This window comes from Thamnophis elegans, chromosome 14 (genome assembly GCF_009769535.1).
Source record: "Thamnophis elegans isolate rThaEle1 chromosome 14, rThaEle1.pri, whole genome shotgun sequence".
NCBI lineage: Eukaryota > Metazoa > Chordata > Lepidosauria > Squamata > Colubridae > Thamnophis > Thamnophis elegans.
Window position 1 is genome coordinate 2,358,489 of NC_045554.1, and position 18,594 is coordinate 2,377,082.

General features: G+C 47.8%; 1 protein-coding gene across 15 annotated transcripts; it reads right to left on the reverse strand.

The window, feature by feature from the left end:
* Nucleotides 1–162: 162 nt before the first annotated feature.
* Nucleotides 163–17,978, reverse strand: TMEM184A (transmembrane protein 184A). 15 transcript variants are annotated; one of them, XM_032230695.1, is made up of 12 exons: nucleotides 17,666–17,978; nucleotides 17,425–17,460; nucleotides 13,395–14,467; nucleotides 13,232–13,299; nucleotides 9,457–9,717; nucleotides 6,370–6,535; nucleotides 5,451–5,541; nucleotides 4,631–4,706; nucleotides 2,918–3,009; nucleotides 2,648–2,817; nucleotides 1,436–1,633; nucleotides 163–1,220 (listed from the first exon to the last, which is right to left on the reverse strand). In XM_032230695.1, exons 5-12 carry the CDS (start codon nucleotides 9,712–9,714, stop codon nucleotides 973–975), a joined length of 1,299 nt encoding a protein of 432 aa, XP_032086586.1. In that variant the 5' UTR covers nucleotides 9,715–9,717; nucleotides 13,232–13,299; nucleotides 13,395–14,467; nucleotides 17,425–17,460; nucleotides 17,666–17,978; the 3' UTR covers nucleotides 163–972. The 15 variants fall into 15 exon arrangements, with proteins under 15 accessions (XP_032086586.1, XP_032086589.1, XP_032086585.1 ...); XM_032230698.1 differs by lacking the exons at nucleotides 13,232–13,299; nucleotides 13,395–14,467 and having other exon boundaries at nucleotides 9,457–9,714; nucleotides 17,666–17,710; nucleotides 17,845–17,978; XM_032230694.1 differs by having other exon boundaries at nucleotides 9,457–9,714; nucleotides 13,232–14,467.
* Nucleotides 17,979–18,594: the final 616 nt, after the last annotated feature.

The window sequence follows — 18,594 nt, forward strand, 5'->3', positions numbered from 1 at the left end:
AAGTCCACAACTCTTAAAGTTGCCAAGGTTGGAGACCACTTGAACTCCAGCACCAGTGAGTAACCATAGGCCATCCCAGATTCATCCCAAATGACTACCAAATCAGTGCGTTCTCTGACTCTGAATACTCTCAAAAGTAAATTTGTCAGCGTTAGACAGCAGTGGGAAAAAGTATTACAAATGTTTTTATAATTTACATTTTTTTTTTGAAATGTACAGATTGACATGCGATTCATAGCCATCCCTCCAGATAGAAAGAAGTACATTCACACTTTCAATGTAATGCAATGCCTCTTTTTCCAACATGAGGTCACAATTCCTCTGACATCCAAGGCGCGTCCTAGGATCAGAAACTTCAACAGCCTCCGTGCAACTTCACAAAGGAATCTGGCGCTATAATTCCTCACCCTGTTGCAGCACCTTACATTGGAAAGAAGAAAAATTGTGCTTTTATTTCTCCAGGGTTCGGAGCTATTGATTCCCAATCCCGATGGATTGGATCCACAAAATATTTTTTTTTTAAAAAGGAGGACAATGGGAATCCGCTTTCAATGGGATGCAGCTGCAATTCTTTGAATGAAAATGTTGATTTCATCCAATTTTCGTCCATTTCTTACATTGCCTTGTCCCTTCTCTGCCAATAATCAGTATTATCTCCATGCATTGGGAATGGGAGGAGCTGCGTCCCTCGAGAAATTCTGTGTGGCCCCTCAGGCTGCCCCAGGACCAACAACCAGTGCATCAAAAACTCCCGGGAGTTTTTGCCACCCACCACAACAAATAAGAACGGCAGATCTGGCTGTATTTAGGAAGGACCCTACGTCTGGGGAAGGGGGTCTTCCCTCAATAAGTCATTGAGAACAAGAACGAGACGCCTCGGTTGCTTCGTTCAACAAGGCCATCTGATCCGGGTTGGAGCGAGGCGGGAAGCCCTCTCGAATCCACGAACTCTCCTTCCTTCCAGGCGCCTCTTCACAGCTCATCATCGGAAACGATGAGCATCCGTTTCTCAAGACTCTTCGTCTTCTTGCTCTGCGAGGCCTCCGCTGGAGGACTCGTGTGGCCGTTCTGTCCGAGCCCCCCTTCCGTCTCCTGCATGGATTGCTGCGTGTATTGTTGGTAGGTTGGGGAGAAATTGTGGATGGCGTCTTGGACGATATCTTGAGGGCTCATCGTTTCCTTCAGCCCGCTGGAAATGCTTTGCAATGGGGCCAGGCCTGCTAGAAGAAAAGGGGAAGAGAATCAATGGATAAGCAGGCTTATTTTTCCCCCTTCAAGCATGCCAACTGTTCTGACTGAGGCTCCCCGAGAGCCTGAAGCAAACTCCTTGTCCCAACAAAAAAACCCTTTTAACAATTGGCTGTGAATTCTGCTCCTTCACATCCAGCACATCCTGCCTACTTTCTGTATAACTGGTTCCCTTGAGTCAAGTTACCTGTGGCGCTTTCCTTTTTCTCTCGGTACACCTGGCAGGTAAAAGCGTGACGGAGAGCAATGGAAGCGAACAGCATTTCAATACAGATGATGAAGTTCTGGTAGCCAGCCGCGACAGTGCCAGCTCCCACCACCTTCCCGTCAATGATCTGAACTTCTGGGATGACCCCACATTTCTCCAAGATAGCCAGGAGCATCCCTGAAAAAGAGAAACGGTTGCAAAACATGAGCCAGGATTCACAAGTGCATTTTCCACAGGTCCAGGAAAATGTCTGAAGGAACCTACGTCATTGTCCCATACCAGAATTCCTCAAAATTACAAGATTCCAGCGGGGTTCTTTTTTTAAAAAAATACAGACAAATTGACAAAACACACTAGCAACATCTACATACAGGGCTGGCTCCAACCTAGTTTTCCTACGTGACCCCACAAATGCGCGCACGACAAAACCGCGGCGCTAAAACTGTGACGTCATCAACTCACCGACAACAGCGCGCCAACAGAAGCGCGATTTAAGTTAAGATAAGGGTTAGGGTTAGAGCGCGCTTCTGTCGACGCGCTGTTGTCGGCGCGCTTCAGCGCTCATTCGTTGGCGCGGTTTAGAACTCGCGGTTTCATCGGGCGCGCTTTTGTCAGTCGCGCTTTTGTCAGTGAACCGTTTTCCTCTACTTTGGGAGTGTGAAGGATCCACAAAACAATAGAGTCCTCCTAGAACTAGCTAACATTTCTTGCAAGCTGATACTCCATGTAATATTTATTTCCCAAGGGATGGAGACTTCTCAAGGCTTTTTAGTCCTGCAGGTGTGAGTCTTTCAAAATTTGGATCTCACCTGGACCATCTGCATCACTACCAATGAATTAGCTCCCTCAACTGAAATGCCAGCTAGAGGGAGTTAGATTTCCTCAACTTTGCTTTTTCCCTTCAACCGTGGAAGGGATCATCTTGTCTCTCTCCCCTGTGGAATGATAGCCCAAACACATTAAATTGACAGAGCTGTGTTTCTCAACCTTAGCCGTGTTAAGAATGGGTGGATTTCAACTCCCAGAATTGCTGGGGGATTCCAAGAGTCCACCTCTCTGAAACAATGGCTAAGATTTGAGAAAGACTGGATTGGGAGAGACCAGGAGAGTGAAAGGGTTAATAGAGAACTGAGGTCTCCTATTCCAGGACTTCCGCCCTCTCCACCCGTGACAGGAAGTAGAGCGTCTCGCCTTGCCAAAAGGAGAGGAAGATGACCGCCTTGATGGTGAGAAACTTCAGGACTGGCTCAAAAGGCCTCAGGAGATCCATGGTGGCGAAGTAGAAGAGGAAGAGGGCGTAGAGGGCCAGGCTGACCGAGAAGTTGTAGATGATGGTGATGTAGAGGTAGCCACTGTGGATGCTGGGGAGCAGAGCGTTGACAGAGGCAGAGTTCCTCATTAGGAAGCATTCCCTTCCCAAGCCTGTTTCCCCCTCTTCCTCCCCATCCCCTCCATTCTCACTTGAAATCGCCGTCGTGGTACTTCCCAAACGCTTGGAGAACGATGGTGAGGATGGCCATGACCGGTTTGATGATGCAGAACTGCAGGGTGGCCTAGGAGGAAGCCGTGACCCGTCAAAACCGCGCTCGACTAAGCTGCGCCCGATTAAACCGCGTCGCTGACGTCATCAACAGGGCGACAACAGCCAGCGCGGAGAAAGAAGGGCGCTTTAAATAGGGTTAGGGTTAGGTTAAGGGTTAGGTTTAGGGTTAGGATTAGGTTTAGGATTAGGTTTAGGGTTAAGGGTTAGGTTTAGGATTAGGTTTAGGGGGGTTAGGTTTAGGTTTAGGGGTTAATTTTAGGTTTAGCGTTTATAGCGTGCTTCTGTCTCCGCGCTGTTGTCGCCCTGTTGATGACGTCAGCTACACGGTTTAGTCGAACGCGGTTTTGTGGTGGAACCGAGGAAGCCAAGAAACGGCTCCATTGAAACCACCCAGCTTCTGTGCCTCTGTTGTCACCTAATCCCTTAATCCAGACTTCACGTTTTGGGTCCAATCTAGGATGGGCAATCTGAGGTCCTCCACAAATGCCCCCATCACCCACGGCTGTCACTAGGAGTGATGAAAGCTGGTGGGCGTCCAGCTTTCCAGGAAAGCAACAGATTCTCCATGCTAAGATCCCATCTCCAAAGTCTGAGCGTCTTTGGGCAACGACTGTCACTGTTCTGACCGAGGCTTCCCGAGAGCCAGAAGCAAACTCCTTGTCCCAACAAATACCCTGTTCATTAATTGACTGTGAATTCTGCTCATTCACATCCAGCAAAGTCTTTCAAAGGAGGATTTACAATCACAGACCTTCTCTGGCTTGGAGAGCTGCCAGGTTGATCTCTGCAAAACTTGGCAAGGAGCCTCGGAGAGTCCCAAACCCAAACTAATGGTCTCCTGCAAACTCCACTCCCCTTTCGCTCCTCTTTTATTTCCTCTGGGAGGGGCCATTCATTGTCCATCTGTGGCCTTACTCCCAAGTCACACCCTGTTCTTTAACTGTTCCCTTCATCTGGCAACTCTGTGCATGCGCACACTGGGAACAGGCTCCAGCTGTTCTTCTGCCTCACTGAAGTCTGACTCTGAAGGCAGCTGATAACTGTCAGACGGCCCTGGCCCCCTCTCTGCCTCCGACACAGAGCCCTCATCGGAGCCTTCCCCAGACTCCAGGACTGGCCCATCTTCCTCCCCAACCTTCTCACCGCCTGAATCTGCTGCCAGCTCTGCTGGCTGCTGGCGGGCCACAACAGCCTGCCAATTTCCCTCTACACCAGTGGTAGTCAACCTGGTCCCTACCGCCCACTAGTGGGCGTTCCAGCTTTCATGGTGGGCGGTAGGCGTTTGCTGTAACTCTGCTTTATAAATTTTATAAAGTAAAGTTACTTCCCTACTTTATAAATCACCATTACTGTGGAACCGGTGGGGCGGTTAATTTTTTTTACTACTAACAGAGATACAAAAGTGGGCGGTAGGTATAAAAAGGTTGACTACCCCTGCTCTACACCTATAAAGGCAGGAGAAATTCAAATATTTCACACAACACAAAACAGGAACCTGCAAAAACTTTTCCTGGGAAAAATGAACTGAAATTGAGACAAGTTTTGCGGGGCGGGGAAATAAACGAAGGCAATGCCTCCCTTGGAAGCACCATGGATGACAGAGAACCGATCATGTATGAGATGTTCCTCACCTGCTTGCAGAACCGAAGAAACCCAATGGAGTAAGAGATCCCTCGTAGACAGCAAGTCCCGTAGAGACAACTAGAACTAAGAAAAAGCGAAGTGAATGAGAGGAAGAGAGGGAAACAGAGGAGAGAAGAAAGATAGGAAGAGAGGGATAGGAGAGAGGGTAAGGGGGGAAGCTGAGGAGGATAAGGAGGAGGGGAATGAAGAGAGAGGAGAAGGAGAAAGGAAGGGGAAGTAGAGTAGGAAAGGATGATGGAGGGAAGAAAGGAGGTAGGAGAGAGGCAGAAGAAAGAGGTGTATGGAGAGCAGAAGAGCTAATAATGGGTTTTTATCTTTCTGGGCGTTGACGACAAGAGGAACTGATGTAATTACTACTTAATACAATAGGATATTGGCTATGTAATAGTATACATGTGATTATATGTTATGGAAATGGAAAATAAAAAAAGTATATTTCTAGAACTAAGAAAAAGCGGAGACATACATCAGCCCAAGCGTGGGACCTTAAGGCTCTATGCTGGGTGTGAAATAATGCCAAATGTAAGCAAGATAGCAATAGCAGTTAGACTTATATACCGCTTCATGGGGCTTTCAGCCCTCTCTAAGCGGTTTACAGAGTCAGCATATTGCCCCCAACAACAATCCGGGTCCTCATTTCACCCACCTCGGAAGGATGGAAGGCTGAGTCAACCTTGAGCCGGTGAGATTTGAACAGCCGAACTGCAGAGCTGCAGTCAGCTGAAGTAGCCTGCAGTGCTGCATTTAACCACTGCGCCACCTCGGCTCTCTCAAGAGCTAGAGATACGTTTGCGATGGTCAACTTACACAATGGGCTTCCCTCGGATTTCCGCCATGATGGTACTTTCTCCTCCAAGGTATTCAAAGCAGAGGCTCAGGAAGCTGTAAATCACAAATGCTGCACACACACACCAAAAAGGGAGAGAGATATTATTTATTAGATGTTCATCCCACCTTTGTTACTTGGCAAGTCACTCAGGACAGCAAAATATATATATAATCCTCCCCCTCCCTCTTTTTCCTGCAACAACTCTTAAGATGGTCTCAACTGAGAGAGGGACTGGCCCAAAGTCACCCAGCTGGCTTTCATGTCTAAGGCAATAGCAATAGTTAGTTAGACTTATATACCGCTTCATAGGGCTTTCAGCCCTCTCTAAGCGGTTTACAGAGTCAGCATATTGCCCCCCAACAACAATCCGGGTCCTCATTTTACCCACCTCGGAAGGATGGAAGGCTGAGTCAACCTTGAGCCTAGTGGGATTTGAACAGCCGAACTGCTGAACTACAGTCAGCTGAAGTAGCCTGCAGTGCTGCATTTAACCACTGCGCCACCTCGGCTCCAAGGCAGGACTAGAACTCACTTGTTTCCTAGTGATTGGCCCAGAGTCACCCAGCTGGCTTCCATATCTTAGGTGGAACTAGAACTCACAGCCTCCTGGTTTCTAAACCACACCAAACTGGCTCTCAAAACATACACGGAACTCAACATGATGGCAGAAATTGTGACCAATTTCCGTCAGATTTTAAACAGGGCTGCCTTTAATCTACGCACGTCTAAATCCCCACAAATTAGGCTGCCCTTCCTGGCCGCACTCTGGAAGGATTGCGTGAAATTTTGCCTTTGAACTTGGGACCCTTCAGCCCAGTTTATGACCGAGTGGCAGCAGCCTCCACGCCCCACCTATCTGGGGTGTTGTCCAGGGACAGCCGTGAATCCCAGCCTCACCTTCGTAGCAATCGCGCACCGAGTTGAAGTAAACATAGTACTGATGGCTGCCAATGAGCAGGAGGCTAAGCCAGGAATCGAAGGCATAAATGGGGACGATGAAGAGAATCCGGATGATGTAACGCTGCTCGTTGGGAATGGTGTAATTTTTCAGGTGCAGGAAGATCTGAGGGAAGAGAGAAAAGAAGGGAAGACACGCGGAACCAGTAAGGATCAATGTGCTGTAGCTTTGTTTCGTGATGATGTGGTTGTTTGTATTTGTCACATCCGACAAAGCTGGAGCTGGAGGACACAAACACCACACGTATCTGCTTGTGTGGCCTTCAACCTGGTGTTAGTCCCAAATGTGCTTTTTCAAGAGGCAACTGGATTTTCTGGTTTCTCTTCGGAGGTGTTTGCTTTCGCCCAAGAAACTTCTTCAGCTCTTGAGCTCTGAAGCAGAGCTGAAGAAGCTTCCTGGATGAGAAGCGAAGCGTCTTCAAAAAAAAATCCAGTAAATCCAGTTGCCCCTTGAAGAAGCACCTTCACAACCAATGTGACCTGGAGGGCTGAGAATCTCCGTAGACCTTGATGAAGAAGTTCTGAAGAAGCTTCCTGGATGAGAAGCCAAACATCTTCAAAGGAAAAACCAGAAAGTCCAGTTGCCTCCTGAAAAAGCACCTTATTATTTATTTATTTGTCTTGTATGCCGCCCACTCCCGGAGGACTCCGGGCGGCTCACAAAAGACAAGGGAAAGGGGGGAAACGAGAGAAAGACAACATATTAAAAACAAAACCAACATTCACAATTTCTGTGGAGGTAGATGCTTCTCAGCTCCCCCCAGCCTGCTGGAACAACCAGGACTTGGTGGCTTTGCGGAAGGCCGGGAGGGTAGTAAGGGTCCGGATCTCAACAGGGAGCTCGTTCCAGAGGGCCGGAGCTGCAACAGAGAAGGCTCTCCCCCGGGGAGTCGCCAGCCGACATTGGCTGGCAGATGGAATCCGGAGGAGACCCAACCTGTGCGATCGAATCGGTCTGAGAGAGGTAATCGGCAGGAGGCGGTCTCTCAGGTACCCAGGTCCGATGCCATGTAGGGCTTTATAGGTAGCGACCAGCACCTTGAAGCAGATTCGGAGACTAATAGGAAGCCAGTGCAGCTCGCGGAGGATAGGTGTGATGTGGGTGTACCTTGGTGCACCCACAATCGCTTGCGCGGCTGTGTTCTGAACTAATTGGAGTCTTTGAACACTCTTCAAGGGCAGCCCCATGTAGAGCGCATTACAATAATCCAGTCTTGAGGTCACAAGGGCGTGAGTGACTGTCTGAAGGGCCTCCCTTTGGGACAACCATGACCTGGAGGACTGAGAATCTCCACAGACACAACCTGGCATTAGCTGAAGCTTCAGGTCTCCCAAACCTTCTGGCTTCTTAGCAGCCATGGGAAATCTGGCCTTCCGAAAAGGCTTCAGCCAGCATGGTTGGTGATGCAATACTAAGAGTGAGAGTTCTGTAACTTCCTCCTTCTAAAGGAGACACACTCTGGGTAGAAACCACAAGCGAACAAGCAGCCAGCAATGAAAAGAGGGTGAGATCTTGCCGGGGTGTGGGGTTGGGGGTGATGGACACGACTTCCATCATTATCATCATTACTTCCATCATTCATCACTATAAAATAATCAGAATTGAAAAGCAACCGAATATCCTAGGCCAGGGGTCAGCAACCTGCGGCTCTGGAGCCGCATGTGGCTCTTTCCACCGCTCTGCTGCAGCTCCCTATTGCTCAAAATATGCATCCCAACCGCCAATGTGGAAGACCTGCTGGCACCTGATTTATTTAGCTTTTCAACCCCACCAGGAAGGCCAACCATGGTTAAATCCAAGACGACAAAAGTTTCAGAAGAAAACAGAACGCGTAATTCAACTACATGTGCTAGTTTTGTGGCCACTCAGGAAATAATCAGCACAGGAAGGGTTTTGTGGCTCCCAGTGTTTTCTTTTTTCTGTGGGCAACAGACCCAAATGGCTCTTTGAGTGTTTAAGGTTGCCGACCCCTGTCCTAGGCTAATATTGGCAGGCCTATAAAGATTTATCTCCAGAGAGAAATCCTTCTGAAACTCAGAAGGCCGAGCTGCCTCACTTGGTAAGTCAAAAACCTTGTAGGATATGATGATGTCCCCTCACTCCACCCACCATCCCCAGAAAAAAAGACTACATGAAAAGTCACAAAAACAACAGAAGACAGAGCACTCTTTCCAAACTGAAAACACTTTCCTCGTTCCTTTTCTAAGCAAAATTAAATTAAGCGTCTTAACATAGAAACAAGACCACGATCCAAGTCCTCCGTGGCCACTAGAAGCTACAGAGGACTTCTACCCCGATAGCCTTGTCTGATGGTACAGGAAGCAAGACTCTACATCCCCTGATCCAACAGCCATAGTTTTGACAACCTTTCCCTGAGTTGAGATTGAGATTTGTTTTATTTATATGCTGCCCTATTCCCTATAGGGACTCAGGGTGGCGAACAACTCAAGCGGGAAAGGGAACACACAGATAAAAGACAAGCATTTAAGATAGCCAACAACCACACCTGTCGAGAGGGGAAGGGAGCTCATCAACCCCAGGCCTGCCGACACAGCCAGGTTTTAACGGCTTTTCGGAAGGCCGGGAGAGAGGCGAGGGTCCGAATCTCTGCGGGGAGTTCGTTCCAAAGGGCCGGAGCTGCAACAGAGAAGGCCCTCCCCCGGGTCGTAGCCAGATGGCATTGGCTGGTAGACAGAAGGAGGAGGCCGACCCTGTGCGATCTAATGGGTCTTTGGGAGGTAATTGGCAGTAGGCGGTCTCTCAAGTACCCAGGTCCAATACCATGAAGGGCTTTATAAGTAATAACTAGCACCTTGAAGCGTATCCGGAGACTGATTGGAAGCCAATGCAGCTCGCGGAGGATAGGTGTAACATGGGTGTATCAAGATACACCCACAATCGCTCGCGCGGCTGCATTCTGGATGAGTTGACGCCTTGCACATGTGGACTACCCCCCCTCTCCCATCTTACACAGCCACCTGGAAAGATGGGAGTCCCCCGCAGGCCCAGGCAGCGCTACCACCCACCTGGTGGAAAGTAAGGATCAGGGCCGTCCAGACGAAGAGTCCCGAGATGGCTTTTGCCGTGGATGTGGTCAAAAAGAGGGACTGCGTCTCCTGGGAGTGGTTCTGATCAGCCCTTAGCTGGGAACCGTCCTCCACGGTTAAATGGCCGGAGACCATCGGCGGAGAGAATAAATGGAACGAGGTAGCCACCATGCCGGAGGTCAGGAGCTTTTCCGGGGCGGGAGAAGACCAGTTGGCGTGTATCGTGGTGTTCATCATCTGCTGGAGACGAGGGAGCAAAGGTGAGTGTGTCAGGGAGGAGCATTGCACGGGGAAAACTTGCCCTAGTTGGGAGGAAAGATCAAGGTGAGCTGCTGAAGAGAAGCAGATTATTCATCACATCCTCGTACGGTGATCAACAACAGAAGATGAGCTCTTGTAGCTGCGCAAGAACGCCAAACGGATGACGTGTTTTACCCAGCCTGCTCATCTCCTGCATCCTCTTTTTCATCTCCTTTGTCCCCCCCTGCTGGTGTCCTCTCCCTTCTCCAAGGAGTTCCATGGGGCAGTTCCAGCCTATGGGGTAAGGTAAAGGTTCCCCTCCTACGTACGTGCTATTTGTTCCCGACCTTAGGGGGCAGTGCTTATCTCCGTTTCAAAGCCAAAGAGCCAGCGCTGTCCGAAGACGTCTCTGTGGCCATGTGGCCGGCGTGACTCAACGCCGAAGGCGCACAGAAACGCTGTTCCCTTCCCACCAAAGGTGGTTCCTATTTTTCTACTTGCATTTTTCACGTGCTTTCGAACTGCTAGGTTGGCAGAAGCTTGGAACACATAACGGGACTTCACTCCGTTAAGCAGCGCCGGGGATTCGAACTGCCGAATTTTCTGATTGACAAGCTCAACGTCTTAGCCACTGTGTCCCTACTAGTCTATGGGGGCAGGCCAGTCCAAAAGAGATTCAACAAGCAAACTTCCCCAGCAAGGGAGAATTGCAATTCACACCCAACCAGTGGAATCCTACTCAAACTAGATGCTAGGTGACTTCGGTCACCCTCCTACGTATTGCAAATTTCTTGGCTTTGAGTTACGGAAATGGATAGCCCTCACGATTGCAGGAGTAACAGCTGGAAGCTTAAAATTATCCCATCATCCAAAAAAAAACCAACCCATGTCTGGCAAAGATTTGAAGAATCGGACCTCTTTGCCTTTTTAGAATACTTTGCCCATCTGATTAGCAAGCGCAGGATTATATTTGCTTTAGCTGAAACACTCCTATTTGAACAGACTCCTGTTTTTCTCACTGTGGAGAGGGTTTTTTGAATGCCTACTTTTAATACTCTGAGCAAAACACAGCAGATATTTTACACGCAGCCTACTCTAGCTGCCGATGATGCAGCTGCTTTAAAGAGCCATGGACAAGGGCACCAAAACCTTGCAGACGGAGGTAGAATCCAACAGGTTCTGACCGGTTCTGGAGAACCGGTAGCGGAAATTTTGAGTAGTTTGGAGGACCAATAAATGCCATCTCTGGCTGGCCATGCCCCCTTCTATTCTCTGCCTTCCGAGTCCCAGCAGATCGGGAGGGAATGGGGATTTTGTAGTATCCTTCCCCTGCCACCCCCACCAAGCCATGCCAGGAGAACCAGTAGTAAAAAAAAAAATGAATCCCACCACTGGTTGGAGAGCCTTGACAGTTACATTAACAGTATACCTTGTATTTTAAATTAGAAAGTCATGTGTTGCTCAAAAGTTTAGTAATCGTTGTTATATTTCCTAATTGTTGAGGTTAAAAGGTGGCGGGGGGGGGGAAACCTCCTCTTCCTCGTTTCTATTCGACAGAATAGAAATTACAATTTCTTTTTTTGACTTGAAAGAACCCAGAAGGATAAACCAATGGTTATTAGAAGCACAAAGGTCTTTTCGATTCTGCACCTCCCATTTCTCTTCTTAATGCCAGGAACACCTTGCTTGCAAACTCCAAGCAAAGCTTTTGTTTGCAAACTCCAAGCAAGCAAAATGAATGTGTCCAAGCTTCCAGGACTAAGTGGGGGTGGAGTTTTGTACATCTGGGATATTCTGACTTCTCTTTCCTAGCATCAAACTAATAATATACTTGTATTTTTAGGGAGCGTGTTCGGGGAGAGAGCCCTGAGTTGTCACATTAGCTAGCCATATCTCTCCCACCTTCTATTCTAGGCATTGACATACATGTACGTGCACTGCATTTCTTTTTCCCCCAAGAAAGGCATTCATTACAAAAATAACTTTACGACAGACGAGAAACTAAGGATAAAGACCAACTGCTCCATTTTATTAATCTTTGCTTAGTTAAGCCACACTAAATTTTGCCCCCTATCTTAGCTGGCCAAATGACATCAGCCTCCATTCTGTAAATCTGAATAAATCTTTTCGCAAGAGGCTTATTAGGGTGACCACGCCATCTGCTTTTTTCAGCCCAAAGACAGCCCCGAGGTGTCATTCCTTCTCCCCCTAACAAACAGTCCTAATTTTTCTAAGCTTTCCCATTGTCAACTGCCCCTACCATTCACTTTAGGGAAGCATTAGAATAGAATGGCTTTTTATAGCGATTCTGTAAGCAAAGCAACTGGACCCCTTGAACTTTAAGGCTGCCATCTTGCACAGAATCTAGAAAAAGTTGCACCATTATGATGTTTCCACACCTAGTGACTTGCACTATAAATCTGGAAAGTTTCGTGTGACTAAAACAAAAGTCTTTTGCAAAGAAAAGGACATTACGCTATGATATTCCCTTGGAAAACCGCAACCTAATTTTCTTCCTGTTGTTGCAAGGATGGCAAACTTCTTTCTGAAGAGAGACGCGCTAGTGCTTCTACTATTTTAAGTCACCTGCCCCATTTTAAGGGCTTCTATTAAAAATAATTACATTTTTAATAAAGGGGCAAAGGCAAACTTTTTTTAATTAAAAAGGGTGCCCATTTCCCTACAGCGTAAGAGTGATGAACAGATCAAGCAGTTAGGAGCCAATTACAGCATATCTGTAATTAAGAAATGCTTTGGTTAAGATTCATTTATTCATCCTAGGATTTAAAAAACAAAAGGCTCCCCATTCTCCACTCAAGGCAGGAAACAATTAAAACATCCTAGTCCAGCTTCTGTCTGAATACATACTATAAAGATGGACCAACCCACGACTGAGTAAGGGGCCATTTATTTAACCTGGTGACATCACCACTACTCAAATCTCTTCATAGTTCCTTAATTAAGATTATCATAATATATAAATGAAGAGAAAGATAGATAGAGAAAGAAAGAAAGAAAAGAAAAAGAAAGAGGAAAAAGAAAGAAATGTAGGATAAAGGGGAGGAAAGAAAAAAGCATTGGCTTCCAACTTTTCAGTGCAGTAAAGTACAAGAAATTACAGCCTCAACTTTTTACTTTTACAACCAATGTATTAATCAGCAGATCCTAGAGACAAGACTTTTTTATGCCTCCCTAATGTCACACAAATTTCAAAGTGATTTCCAGGTAGAAACAAACGCAGATAGTTAATCTCCAATTAAAACAGTTCATTTTTGCCATCTCTGCTAAACATCCTTTTTATTCTTTCCACGTTCTTTTTCTTTTTTTAAATTGAATTCCCAACGTTTAATTTGGCTTCAACGCAATGATGAGCCTAGAAAACTTAACCATTTCAACCCTTGAAAGCAAAGAGGAAGACCTTTCCTGTTGAAATGTCCACATACACCCCTCCCCTAAGTTATGACTTCATCCCTTGGCTTTGCCAATTAACCGAAGTTTTTAGAAGTTCAGTTACCTGTTTGATGGATTCAGTTCTTTCCAAGCCAAAGAACCGGCAGATAAATGGCCCCTCTCGTGAGTTTTCTAGACACACAAATCTTTTGTTATGGTTCCACCCGCATTATTTATGCCCTTTTCAGCCTCTGGGAGACTCCAGGGCAAGACACATGCTTACTCACCCCCGTGGTCTTATGCTTACAAGTACACGAGAGCCTAAAAATACATCTCTCCCTACTCCTAGGAGGAGGGGAGGAAGGTAGAGAGATTCAAGGATCTGAGGAGCAACTCCAGCTGATGGGTGGTGGGTGGTGGTGGTGGGGTTGATTGGTTGGTTGAGCAGTTCCTCAGCCAGAAGCTTTGAGCTCAACCCCAGTAACCACAACATTGGACGATGCAATGAAGTTATGCAGATTATCCCAGCCACCAGCTGACCACCAGAGCCCTTCCCAGGCTCAGTTGTCCTGTTCAGTCAACATTTGGCTCTTCTCTGACCACAGGAGCCAAGGAAGGAGTTTCGGAGTAAGGTACGTGTTGGTACTATCACAACATCAAACATTAACCAGCCTGCGAAGAAGGTCAAACTTCTAGGTAGGGAAAGGAAGTTTGCCAAGGGATAGTATTCCCTTCTTCCTTGTTGGCTTTCCATGAGCACAAAGTAGGCCTACCAGCTAGGAAAGAGACAAAAGCTACTTTAAAAGAATAAATAAACCCAAAGAGACCCTCCGCGCTAGAAGAAGTGGATGGAGAATGTCGGAAGCTTCTGTGGGGGAAAAAAAAAGTTTTGAAAGTCCCAGAAGATTCTCTGCCTTTTCTGCTCTTAAAACGGATTCTTAGCTGTTCCCCTGAATCTAGTTTTGGGGTGGCAGGAGGTCCTAAGGGAGCCCAGACCACGAAACCCAACTGGATAAAGAGAATTTAACAAATTTGCCTGCTTGAAACACGAGCAATTCTTGAACCGGTCAACTGTATCTCCGGAGATACTTTGGAAGGAGCAAAAATAAAAATAAAAACGGTCCGACAAGATTCAGCCTAGCTCAAAACAGCCTCTACCAAACTCCCCTGCAATGCTGCTTCTCTTCTTTAAAAAAATAAGTTTTATTAAACATTTTACCTTTAAAAACAGAGGGGGAAACACAACAACAACAACAACAAGACAAACATAACAATATAAAATAGTTTTACAGCCTTCTGTATCGGCAGTCCCTCTGTCGCTCCACCATTCTTCTACACTGCCTTCCTATCGATTTAACTTCTGCAACAACAGTTGTACCAACACTTGTAATAATAATAATATGAATTGTTCATATCGCCATTAAATTTCCATTGTGGCCAACACTTTTAAGTTTGATAGCAATTAGTAACTTTGGTTCATTTTTATTCAGTACTAGTTTAGAAATGTAACGTTTCTTAAGCACAACCCTTGTTCGCAACCGCCTCGCTTACCCACGGTCTCAGCTGTGGCCGTAAACCGAGGACTTCCTGTATCCTGGACGTTATTCGCGCCTTCTGTGCCAAGGTGGGGAGGAATTTCTGGGGAGCGTGCATCGCTCGCCTTGGCCCTCGTGAGCCCACCAAACCTGTCGCGTTGCTTTCCTGGTGTGCCCGCGGCACCAGAGCCCGCGGAGCCTGTGCTGGGCGCCTCGGAAGACCAAGCAGCCGCTTCTCACCTACTGTCAGCTGGATTCTTCCCCCCCCCCCCCCCCGTGAGCAAAGCAGGTGGGGCAGAGCCCCACCCAGGGCCTCTGTTTATTCGGAGCGAAGGGCTGAGCTTAGTGGCTCACTGGCTAAACAAGCCAGTTTAGCTCAACTTGCTTCTTTAAGCGCCTGGGGCAGGGCTGGGGTTTTAGCACCTCCTTGCTTAATCAGCAGCAAGCAAACACTTCAAGGGTTTTATGTTGGGGGGGGGGAGGTGGAGGAGGCAAGGGGACTGGCCTCTTGCGACCCCTCACACACACACACACACACACACACACCGATTCCTGAAGGCTGCCATAAGATCCCTCCTCTTGGTTGGCTCAAATGTGTCCTGTGGTTGGCTTGAATCAACATCAGCACAACAAGATAATTTGCAGGGACTGTTGCTAGGAATCTGCATTTCCCATCTTAGATACCAGGAGAGGGTGAGTCCTAGTTCCTGCCCTTAGGCAATGGAGTCAGCTAGATGACCTTAGTTCAATCACGAGGAGAGGGTGAGTCCTAGTTCCTGCCCTTAGGCAATGAAGCCAGCTAGATGACCTTAGACCAGTCACCAGGAGACAGTGAGTTCTAGTCCTGCCCTTAGGCAATGAAGCTGGGGAGATAAACTTAGACCAATCACCAGGAGACGGTGAGTTCTAGTCCTGCCTTAAGCAATGAAGCCGGTGAGATAACCTTAGTTCAATCACCAGGAGATGCTGAGTCCTAGTTCCTGCCCTTAGGCAATGAAGCCAGCTAGATGACCTTAGTTCAATCACCAGGAGACGGTGAGTTCTAGTCCTGCCTGTTGTAATATAATTCCTTGTGTAGGCGTAGCGGTCACCCATGGCCCAGTGCATAACGGGGCATGCAGAGCCACGCTGAACCACACAGGAGAAAACAAACTCCTAAAGAACGGAACATCCTGATAGTACTCCATAACATCCTGATATCCTGATAGTTCATAACATAACATCCTGAGATGTGCCCTAACAATGACGCCCAGGATTTGACCATATATAGACAGAACTTCCCTGAGCAGCAGATTAGAAATTGTAGTTTTACAGGCTGTCTTTAATCACATGCTGGTTGCTGATTGCTCCTCCTGCCTTTGTCCTATTTCAATAAAAGGGGCTCTTGGACCCCCAATCTGGGTCGCTCCATCCCGAGAAGACTCGTGTCCGTGTCTTTTCTCCACATTGGCCTCATGGACGAACCACGGGAACATCACATTTGGTAGCAGAGTATGGTTACATCGCACCTGCCCTTAGGCAATGAAGCAGGCTAGATGACCTTAGACCAATCAACAGGAGACGGTGAGTTCTAGTCCTGCCTTAAGCAATGAAGCTGGGGAGATAACCTTAGATCGATCACCAGGAGACAATGAGTTCTAGTCCTGCTCTTAGGCATGAAAGCCAGCTGGGTGACTTTGGGCCAGTCTCTCTCTCTCTCTCTCTCTCTCTCTCTCTCTCTCTCTCTCTCTCTCTCTCTCTCTCTCTCTCTCTCTCTCTCTCTCTCTCTCTTTATACCTTTATACCTATCTATCTGTCTGTCTGTCTGTCTGTCTGTCTGTCTGTCTGTCTGCCTGCCTGCCTGCCTGCCTGCCTGCCTGCCTACCTACCTACCTATCATCTATCTATCTATTATTCTATTCTATTCTATATATCTATTCTATATCTATATATATCCTATATCCTCCCTCTCTCATCTCTCTCACACCCACCCACTCACCCATGTATCATCTATCTATCTCTGTCTATTTCTATATCTATCATTCTATTCTATTCTATTCTATTCTAATCTATTCTATATATCTATTCTATATCTATATATATCCCCACCTCTCTCTCTCATATCTATTTCTCACACCCACTCACCCACCCACCCACCCACCCATGTATCATCTATCTATCATCTATCTATCTATCTATCTATCTATCTATCTATCTATCTATCTATCTATCTATCTATCTATCTATCATCTCTCTCTCAATCTATCTCTCACACCCACCCACTCACCCATGTATCATCTATCTGTCTCTGTCTATTTCTATATATCTATCATTCTATTCTATTCTATTCTAATATATTCTATACATCTATTCTATATCTATATATATCCCCACCTCTCTCTCTCATATCTATTTCTCACACCCACTCACCCACCCACCCACCCACCCGTGTATCATCTATCTATCATCTATCTATCTATCTATCTATCTATCTATCTATCTATCTATCTATCTATCTATCTATCTATCTATCATCTCTCTCTCAATCTATCTCTCACACCTATCCACCCACCTACCTACCTACCTACCATCTATATTCTCTCTCTCTCCCTCCCTCCCTCCCTTCCTTAAAGAGTGTACAGTACTTTTTCAAACAGCCTCATTCTGTCCTCCCTGTTAAGAAGACTCGGTTCCCTTCATAGTCAACGCTTACCCTCTGGAAATAAATCAACCAAACTAAAAATAAAAAGGCCCATTCAAACTTTCAAACCTTGGAAAACCGGCCCACACAGACCTGCCTTACCTCGGTGCTGGGGGAGCTCGGTCTACCTTCGTGGTTCTGAAAAGCAGAGAGGGCTCGCGTGAGTCTCCTCCGGGTGGGGGAATTTACCCTTACCCTTCCTACGCGGTTGCTCCCAGACCGATTAAAAAAAATCGATTTAAGGCTCTGAGCCAACCCGCCGCCAACTTCACCCCGTTTCACGGCTTCGCTCCCTCCACCGACCCCCGGCTCGTCCCGGTCCCAAACCAAGCCTAGAACTCACCTGCCTGGCATCCCGAAAGCTGCGGCCGCCGATTCCTCTTCTCCCCTGGAGGAGACCCCGATATTTGCGCTGAGAAGGGCAGCCTGCGAGTTTGCGCGAGTTCCCGTGCTTTCCTCGGGCCGGAGCGCCTGGCGACGCCAACTTCTCTCCCTCCTCCGCCCGGCCGCCCCCTTGCCTACCTGTCCGCTCTCCGGCCCAGGAAGCGGCTGTCCTACCTGGCGCGCCTTCCCGGCCGCTTCCTCCGCGCTTTCTCAGCCGGCTGCCCGGCAGCACCTTCCCCGGAGACTCCTCCTCTTCCCGCTCCCTGCCCAGCTCAGTGTGGCGGGGAGGCGGCCAGGCTCACCTTTACCGCCCCCGCTCCCTCCTCTGGGCACCGGGACTCGTGCCAAGCGATCTCTGCCCAGGGCGGGGGGGATTTGCGCGCCGCTCGCCTGCTGAATCTGCGCTCCGTGGCTCCGCGCTAAGCAGGCACGGGCGCTTGGAGAGCTTCCCCCACGCATGGATCCAACCCATCTCGTCGGCAAGCGGGAGTTTGTGCTCAGGATAAGAGTTGGAAGGGGCCTTAGAGGTCTTCTAGTCCAACCCCCTGCTTAGGCAGGAAACCCTACACCACTTCAGACAAATGGCTATCCAACATCTTCTTAAAAACGTCCAGTGTTGGGGCATTCCCAACTTCTGGAGGCAACTTCTGTTCCACTGATTAATTGTTCTCACTGTCCGGAAATTTCTCAGTTCTAAGTTGCTTCTCTCCTTGATTAGTTTCCACCCATTGCTTCTTATTCTAACCCCAGGTGCTTTTGCAGAATAGCTTTGACTCCCTCTTCGGTATAGAGCCGAGGTGGCACAGTGGTTAAATGCAGCACTGCAGGCTACTTCAGCTGACTGCTAGTTCTGCAGTTCGGCAGTTCAAATCTCACCGGCTCAGGGTT